At 35.4% G+C, this 9,565-nt stretch overlaps 3 protein-coding genes across 3 annotated transcripts; 2 read left to right on the top strand and 1 right to left on the bottom strand.

Moving 5' to 3' along the window:
* Positions 1 to 940: 940 nt before the first annotated feature.
* On the top strand, positions 941 to 2,819 carry LOC116117180 (50S ribosomal protein L11, chloroplastic-like). The gene is made up of 4 exons (XM_031403208.1): positions 941 to 1,171; positions 1,244 to 1,416; positions 1,502 to 1,565; positions 2,406 to 2,819. The coding sequence occupies exons 1-4, from the start codon at positions 949 to 951 to the stop codon at positions 2,612 to 2,614; spliced, it is 669 nt and encodes a 222-aa protein (XP_031259068.1). The 5' UTR covers positions 941 to 948; the 3' UTR covers positions 2,615 to 2,819.
* A 1,184-nt stretch (positions 2,820 to 4,003) lies between these two features.
* LOC116117219 lies at positions 4,004 to 5,248 on the top strand. The gene has a single exon (XM_031403251.1). The coding sequence runs from the start codon at positions 4,004 to 4,006 to the stop codon at positions 5,246 to 5,248; it is 1,245 nt and encodes a 414-aa protein (XP_031259111.1).
* Positions 5,249 to 5,689: 441 nt separating this feature from the next.
* Positions 5,690 to 8,908, bottom strand: LOC116117217 (glutathione S-transferase T2-like). Its single transcript, XM_031403250.1, has 3 exons — positions 8,474 to 8,908; positions 8,203 to 8,395; positions 5,690 to 5,982 (listed from the first exon to the last, which is right to left on the bottom strand). The coding sequence occupies exons 1-3, from the start codon at positions 8,906 to 8,908 to the stop codon at positions 5,690 to 5,692; spliced, it is 921 nt and encodes a 306-aa protein (XP_031259110.1).
* Positions 8,909 to 9,565: the final 657 nt, after the last annotated feature.

The following is a 9,565-nucleotide window of genomic DNA, read 5'->3' as shown; positions in this document are numbered from 1 at the left end:
ATTACTAAGGTAATCTTATTTTTATTACAATTTTATTCTTTATTAATAAAAATTTTGGACAATAATATCCTTATTTTAAAGTCAATTTACATTAATCCACCATCACAATTTTACCCTTGTTTAATTAAGTTTTTGGATAATAATGTCTTTATATTTAAAATAAATTACAGACCACCATCGTCGATAGTTGGCCAACCACCATCGTTGCCAGCTGGCCAATCACTGTCGATCTCCACCGGAAAGTCTTCGGAATCGCTAAAAATGACCGAGAGTCATTGGGAGGCTCTAATATGACCGTTTCTAACAATATTGATGACCGAAACGGTTATATCAGAGTAGATCTAATCGAAAATGGATAGATCTATTATGATAATTTTCGGCTAGATGGATCTAACATCCTCAAAACAAAGCGCACCCTAAAGTAATCATGTTAAGTTTATTTAAAAGTCAAATAAATTGTTATATACCATTATCTGGCTTTGAGTAAATGCATTGAAGGAAGTGACAAGAGTTCTAGAAGAGGTGCGTAGTGGGAGTTCCCAAAGAAGCCCGATGAATAAAGGTGTTGTTATTTACTTATTTTGTTCGCCGTAAAGAATACCAACTTGCAAAAGCCCACCAACCAACCAATTCAGTCTGATAAATCGTGCTCTACCAGGAAAAGGTAAAAGGGAAAAGAAAACACCATAATCTGTATTTTAATCCAGTTGATACACCACGTTCATTCCCTTTGGTCGTTTTAAATTGTTTTTTTATTGATGATGAAGATGATGACGAGTTGACGATGCAGTTTGAGTTTTATTAATATTGGGCTTGAAATCCACTACGAAGGCCCAATAATTTAGTATGGGCCTGGGAAGAAGATGACGGTTCAAGTATGGAAGATACAATCCTCCATTGGTTTTATCCAAAACAGCTCTTCTCCTTTCTCAATCTTTCACAGCTTCAATGGCTTCTTCTCTATCCACCTCCTCTCTGGTTCCTTTTAAGAATGTTGATAATGGTAGACTTTCCTCTTCTATGTTCCCTTCACCCATCAACTTATCCTCTAACTCAAATATTTCTCTCCAATTCTTCAGCAAGAAACCATCTTCGCTTCTCTCTTCCAGTCCTAGATTTCTCACTGTCATTGCCATGGCTCCTCCTAAGCCTGGAGGAAAATCCAAGAAAGGTATCCCCTTTATACCCATTTCTTTCATTTTGATTATATGAATTGACTTGATTTGGGTGTTTGAATTTGCAGTGGTTGGATTGATAAAGCTGGCTCTGGAAGCAGGGAAGGCCACACCTGCGCCGCCTGTGGGGCCAGCTCTTGGTGCAAAGGGTGTAAATATAATGGCTTTTTGTAAGGATTACAATGCTAGAACTGCTGACAAAGCCGGTTATGTTATTCCCGTTGAAATTACTGTTTACGATGTACGTTACTCTCTTCTTTCATTTTCAATTCGAATGCAATGCAAGGTTTATCATTCTTTTGTTTTACTCATGTCTTTGTTTTCAGGATAAGAGCTTCACTTTTATTCTCAAGACCCCTCCTGCTTCTGTTTTGCTGCTCAAGGCTGCCGGTATGCATCTATTCTCACCAAGTGTTTGATCATTTTTGCTTCTATTTACATGTTCTGTTTCTTCCCTTAATTTGGATCCTGCACCTCACTTTTAGGTGAGGTTTGCCAATATTAATGTTGGTTTTGAGCCAAGAAATATAAGTTTCAATTTGGTAGTCACAGAAGAATTCAATTTACTCATAGAGAGACGTACATAGAGAAATAAAGATGCTCTATTGTTGAGGGCTAAAAATTTTCTTATATGCCATAATCACCATGTTCTTAGTGGAGCCGGTGCCAAACACTTGTTGTTTTGTGTTGATTGTATCTTGCTTGTTCTTTTTTTATCTTACTTTTGTAACTCACTTAATGACATGGTCTTGGATCATGCAACCATATAAGAGAAACACAATTATGACTTGAAGTTGAAGAATTGGTGGTTTCCCTTCTTGGCTTGTCAGACGTTGAAATGAACCGAATCCTATTCTCTAGGAATGATGATTTGAAATAGTGAAAATAGCTTCCTTGTGACATTGTCTTCGGAATATGAACTAAACTGACTGCAGAACTAGTGTAAGGTGTTTTGAACGTATACATGAGCATGCCACAATCTAGAGATATCTGTGACAGTATGCTTTAAATTACTTGTTTCGTCTGGTTGTGATTGTCATTGAGAAAGAGGATATTTTGCCCATGCTGAATGAGTTAGACCCTGCTCAACAGAGAGTTTGTTATAGTAGAATAGTGGTATATCTTGATTGTAAATGGTTAAATTGATTAATGATTACTCTGCATACCATTCTGCCATTTAATCTTCACGAGTATAAGATAGTCATTTGCTTATACTGGACACTTCTGTAGGAGTGGAGAAAGGTTCGAAAGACCCAAAGTTAGAGAAAGTGGGAAAGGTTACCATTGAACAATTGCGGGCCATTGCCACTGAAAAACTTCCAGATTTGAATTGCACGACTGTTGAATCAGCCATGAGAATTATAGCAGGTACTGCTGCTAATATGGGAATTGATGTTGATCCTCCTGTTCTTGAACCCAAAAAGAAAGTAATCCTGTAGTTTGATTAGTTCTTTTGTAGCTGTATGGTAGTAATTATCTTACTTGAAATTCATCAAATTTTATGATGTAATATCCTACACATCCAATTTTTTTGTACTTTTGAGTTGTAATTTGGTTTCTTAATGATGAATGGAGGCTGGAGCTGCATTAGGAATTTTAGCAAAGTTTTCATCTTTCAAATGCAACACTCTTATGAGTTTAGGATTATTTATGACAGAATAATACTATGTCACCTTATCAAAGGTTTCATTACATATAATATCTGCAAATGAAATTGAAATGGATTTTCCAGGATAATTCTTCAGCAGTGTCAATTGGGCATGAGAATGTGCCCAAGGACAAGGGTCCATGGTTCAGACTCCTTGGTAGTCAATTTGCCTTCTCCGGGTTTTGCATTCTTTGCGAATTGCGATTGAATAACTAAAAACTATTGTGTTTGCAAACAATCTCTTATAGACTTTATTCTATATTGAAGTTAGCTGGACTTTATTTATAATCCCCTGTTCTTGAACCGAAAAAGAATTAACTCATATAGTTTGATTATTTCCACGGTTGTTGTATGCAGTGGCAAGATTTATGATGAAATATCCTACGCATCCGATTTTTGGTTTCTGAATGGTTGAAGGCGGTAGGTTTATTAGGAATTTATAGCAGAGTTTTCATTTTTCAAATGATGAAATACCAGACAGACACCATTTCATGAGCTTGGAATCATCTCTCTGATAGGAATTGTTCCACGTCATATTGATAGAGATTTGCTCTTACAGGGCATGCTACTGAAAGGGGTAAAGATATTTGAGGATTGAGTTTGATTAAGCAGACAGAAAAGAATGATTCGTAACATAATTATTAACAAAGACCGAGTGTTTTGACATGGACAAACAAAAACACAAAATAGAGTGAGTGGTAATAATGGTTAGTAAGAAGTGTATAAAAAATACCAATAATACTATGCTTACTCACGATCTTACTAACCATCTTACTATCCTGTGTAAATATAAAGCATAGTATGGGTACCATACGCATAGTATTCGTACTATGCGTTATATTTACATAGGATAGTAAAAGCATTTCCAATGGTGCTTTTTATTTTAAAGAGCATATTTCTTATAAATAAAGAGTATCTTTGTTGATTTTTAAATATAAAGAGCAAAAATTTTATTTAAGTCCAATAGACTCTTTATTTTAATTCTTTATTTTGAATTTTCCCATAAAGCATTTATGATTTTAATTTTTTCTCTCTTTTCTTTTTCCTAAATTTCCCTCTTTATATTTCATTACTTTCTCTCCATTTTTCTTTGTAAGCTAAACTGTTCCTTTTATATTCAATTGATCAATTCCATCTTCTCCTGCACAATATTTCCACCTCTTTTCCTTTCCATTACGCCATGCTTTCTACTAGTTTAGTCGGTGTTATTCTTAATGATTCTGATTCAGATGATGATTTGGAGTTGACAATATCTGCCATAGGAGAGTTGCTTAATAAAAGAAGGAGGACATCACCACATCGCGGTTCAGTTTATGGTCATGCCTATATATGGCGTGATAGAGTTCATGGGCATCACAAGCTTTTTCACGACTACTTTGGAGAAAATCCTGTATATTCTCCAAATTTATTTCGAAGGAGGTTTCAAATGAATCAATCTCTTTTTCTTCGTATTCAATCTACTGTAGAAGCTCATGACCCATATTTTGTTCAAAAAAGGGATGCTATTGGATTTTTGGGTTTGTCTTCTCTCCAAAAGATCACTACTGCATTAATGATGCTTGCATATGGAGTTGCAACAGATTATGTTGATGAATATGTAAGGATTGGTGAAAGCACTGCAGTTGAAAGTCTTAAAAAATTTGTTAAAGCAATAGTTTCAATTTTTTCGAAGAAGTGCATGAGATCTCCAAACAAAATTGATATTGATAGATTGTTAAAAGAAGGTGACAATCGTGGGTTTCTTGGAATGTTAGGAAGTATTGACTGTATGCATTGGAAATGGAAAAATTGTCCAGTTGCTTGGAAAGGGATGTATGTTGGTCATGTTCGTGAACCAACTATAGTTCTTGAAGCTATAGCTTCATATGATCTTTGGATATGGCATGCATTCTTTGGACCACCAGGATCACATAATGACATAAATGTTTTAGAGAGATCTTTTTTATTTACAGAACTTGCTGAAGGACGTGCTCCACCAACTAACTATTCAATCAATGGTCATGACTATACAATGGGATACTACCTTGCTGATGGTATATATCCTTCATGGTCAACATTTGTGAAAACAATTCCATTTCCACAAAGTCATAAACACAAACAATTTGCTGTAGCTCAAGAGTCAACAAGAAAAGATGTTGAACGAGCATTTGGAGTGTTGCAGGCAAGATTTGCCATTGTGCGTGGACTAGTACGTTTATGGCATCGTGAAACTTTAAAGGACATTATGAAAGCTTGCATCATATTACACAATATGATTGTTGAAGATGAAAGACATGTTAAAAATTTAGATTATAATTATGATGTATTTGATGTCAATCCAGACATATCAATTTCGCATGAGCATACGGCAAGCTTTTGGAATTTGTTCAATGTCATCGTCGCATTAGGGATAGAGATATTCATTCTCAACTACAACAAGACCTAATCAAGCATATATGGAAATTACATGGAAGTCATATGTAACTTTTTAGTTTCGTGCTAATGGTGTTTGCAGCATAGGTTGGTTTTGTGGCATGCTGCTAGTGTATTCAATCTGCTTTTAGTGCCTAAATTTGCTTTCTGCAAGCCATTTTTTTTTTAGCAAGCAAACAAACAAACTTTATAAAAAAGGCCAAAGCAAATTTAACCAAGAGTTACAGCATGATTGAAAAAACAAACTTTATAAAGGAGGCCAAAGCAAAATTGACCGAGAGTTATAGCATGATTGAAAGAGAAAGAATAAAGCAACAAGAAAACTGTAGAAATAGACCTGAAAGAAACTAAAAAGCAAAGTTACCACAACAGCAACAGAGCTTCCACCACCAAAACTGACATTTTTTTTTACTAATAAGCATAACAGAGCTTCAACCACCAAAACTAAAATTTATCAATTTTTAGATCTCCTTTCACTGATTTCTTTTTGACGTTGAATATAAAAATTTGCAAGCATTTGAGGCATCCCAGCTGGATCTATAGCCATTATCCTTTCATCCTCCTTCATTTGCTCTAATTGCAGCTTTTCTTGCTCATAAGCAAGTCTCTCTTGTCCTTGAATATATGCCTTTTCAAATAACTCTAATTTCTTTTCATTGAATTGCCTCTTTTCGTCTCTCATTTCTTGTAATAAGTTCACATATGAACCTGTAGGGTCATTTTCCATATCTTTTGTAATAGCCACTACTACTCAAATATTCATAATGAATTACATATAAAATAATATAAAGAAATTGGGCCCAAAATTTTTCTTTTTATTAAATATGTACATATATTCTTTACAAACATATACATTGTTACACAAACTTGTAAAGTATACAAAACTATTAAAACATGGTGGACAGTGTAACCGCTTCCCCTCGCGTGTCGACGTCCATCCGACTGCGTCCTCACCTGGATCCTACAAAACATAGGAAAACAACGGGGTGAGCACTAAAACAATGCTCAGTAAGTAAATCCTCTACTCATGCTAGCCCCGTAACTCTCTCTCTTTAATTCTTTCCTTACAACTCCTTGTTCAACTTCCCTTTGGGTACTTCTCTCTTTTTCTCTTTCTCTTAGAACTCTTTTCTATTACCTCTCTTTAGTAAGTCACGACCCCATCTTAACGGAGGCACGGCCGGGACTCACTCCCACTCTACGTGACCTCTACTCATTCTAGCCGATCGGACTCGGTTATGCATGGATTCGGAACCCTTGGCCATGTGAGTGTATAATCTCTCTCTCGGGTACTCGGGTATAGCCCTCATCCGCATGCACTCTCACGGGCTACACCACTTCTCTATCTCATACTCATGCCGCTCTCTCAATGCGGCGTACATGCGGGAATACTCTACCCATTACTCACGGGTTCCCCGTCGCACAACCTACTCTATTCTCTTTCTCTTAACTCTTAAAGTAGCTTATACTCAAACTCTCTACTAAATATCAAGCTACTTCTCAAGTGTATAAACAAAAGTGTAGAGCTAGCTCATGCTCCCTAATGCACTAATGAAATGCCAACTACAAGATTTCCTCAAAACCGTCATTCTGCACAGGTCACACTAAACCAGACCATAACTTTCGTTATACACCTTTGATTACTACGGTTTTGGTCTCGTTTAAAAGCTTAGAAACAGGGCTACACCTTCTATGTTTTGGTCTCACGCCAGTTCAGTCCGTAAGATACCAAAAATTACTTAGAAAGTTACGGCAGGGACAGGCAGATTTCACTTAGGCTTTTCATCAAGCAACTCATGTGCATAAAAACACTCTACTAAATTACTACTATACTTCATTCTCCAGCCATCCAAATTGGGGAAAAACTCCCTCAAATACTCATAATCCCTGTTAAAAGCACTCCCAAAAACTTCAACAACATCTCTCAAACTTCATCTCAAATTCCATCTCAATACACATTAAAACACTTCTCATACATGGAATCTATCCAACACGACAAAAATAGCTACTCATTCAATTCAATTTTCTCATTAATCATACTACATACTGATCATGCATACACTCTACACAAAAAGCTTGTTTAAAACTCAAGTTGGTTGGATTTACTTACCTTGTGCAAAGATGACTTCTTTAGCACTTTTCCTTCCCTTTGTGGTCTTGTCTCTTCTCTACAACTCAAAACAACCACAAGGACAGCAACACCACTAGACTTCCCTATAATTATAAGAAAATTCACATCTAAAGCATGAATCCTTACCTTAGGTGCTTTAGATGAAATCTCTACTCAAACCCCTCTTAAATCCCTTAGAAAACTTGGAAGATTGGATGGAGAAATTGAAGAAAATGGGCAAATGGAAGAGGCGGTGGAATGAAATGAATAAAGGCTTTCTCTACACTTTACTTCTTTTTAGTTCATATTATAAGCATCCTTTCCCATTTTGCCCTTCCCTTTCTTGGAAATTCCATCTTATCCTTTGATTCTTTACAAATACACCCCCATCCAAACACAATCTCTACTAAATTTCCTTTCTTTACTCCCCACTTTTCCTACTAATTAGGGGTAGAATGGTCATTGTGCCCTAAAAGAAAATTCTCTAGAAAACTCAAGAAACTTTGTCTTAGCGCGTCGCCGCGGCGAAGAACTTGCGTCGCCCCGGCGAAACGGAAGAACCTACCCATGGGTGCAATCTCCTCCTCCTCGCCGCGGCAAAGTCTTATTCTTCGCCCCGGCGAAGATTGAATTTCCAAACTTCACCAAAATTCAACCAATTTCAAGGTAACCAATCAACCAACTCAACATACATGAACAAATAAACTCAATTGAAGCTGAAACAGTAAACTTTTAACTAATACAGCAAATCTTAAATACGTACCTCAAGTGGGATATTACATCTTTGCTCTTCCTTTTCTTTCTATCTTTTTCAGCTTTCCTTCCAGGTGGTCTCTCTATGTCCACAAAGTCAGGACTTGTAATGTTGTCATCTCTAAAATTCACTTGAGTCTCTGATGTAGGAGTAGGACTTTTGTCTTTCTTTTTTATCGGTTTTTTCTTTTGGCAATCTTCCTTCCATTTTGGCTGAAGTCTCAATACATTCCAACAATGCTCAAATTGGAATTTACATTTATTTAGTTCTTGGTATAGGAATTTTGCATTAGCAATCTGGAAAAGAAAAAAAATACAAACTAAAAAAGTATGCAATAATATAAATATATTTCTAAAATATAAAATAATAAATACCTTGTCTTGCTCATTGATGCCACTTTGGTTTCTTGATTCAATCTGAGCATAGCATCCACAAAATTTGTTTGTAGCTAGTTGAATTGTTGACCAACGGTTCATCAAAGAAACTTGTGTACGTTCAGATTCAAAATTTTTGTATTTATGGAAGTACTCCCACAATCGTGCCCAATATGTTTTGTGTTTTTGTTCATTTCCTTGCACAACATCTAAACTGGTATTAAGCCATGCTGAGACAATAAGAAGATTCTCTTCTGCAGTAAAGTTGCCGCCACGTGATCTTTTAGAGTTAGATTCAACTGGAGTAGACAAATGAGATTCTTCAGTATCGGTGAAAATAGATATATTATCAGAGTTTGAAAGTTGGGTTGAAAATTGAGGATTTTCAGTGGAATCAGTATACAAATTTCCATCACTACCAACTTGAAAATTCATGTTTTAGAGAAAAGAAAACAGAACATGAATATATAAAAACTCAAAAGACCATCGTGGTGAGAGGAAAAACAATTTTTTTTTAAAAAAAAAAACTTAATAGGAGAGAGAAATAATAAATAAAATTTATTGAAACTTGTAATTTAATTAATTAAAATTATGATAAAAAGTGAGATTGACTCTCTAGATGTGAAGAGCCAAATCCATTCTTTAATTTATTTTTAAAGAATAGAGAGTTTATTAGACTCTTGTTTTTATATATTAACTCTTTATAATAAAGAGTTTAACTCATATAAAGAGTTTTTTTGAGATACTCTAAGATAATTAGTAAGATCGTGAGTAAGTATAACATTACTAAAAAAATACAATATGTAAAGTTGCCTTATCATCTTACATTAAGCAAGCATTTTTTATTTTTCTATGTTGAACCAACCCATATGTGTCAGTTTCATGATACTTGACAAAACCTCTTTTGTTCATGTGTCATTATTTCCCATATCTAGAGAATATTTAAAGCATGACCCTTGGAAAGGAAAAGGAGCAAATGAGATGGGACTTTTTATTTCATTGCATATAGAACATCTGCTGTTTCTCTTTAACCACTGTAACCTGCAATTAGGGATTGACTTCTTGGTCTCCATTGTCAGTCTCTTAAAGTTC

Source organism: Pistacia vera, unplaced genomic scaffold, assembly GCF_008641045.1.
Source record: "Pistacia vera cultivar Batoury unplaced genomic scaffold, PisVer_v2 Contig800, whole genome shotgun sequence".
In the NCBI taxonomy this organism is placed as follows: domain Eukaryota; kingdom Viridiplantae; phylum Streptophyta; class Magnoliopsida; order Sapindales; family Anacardiaceae; genus Pistacia; species Pistacia vera.
This window is presented reverse-complemented; position numbering and strand designations above follow the sequence as displayed.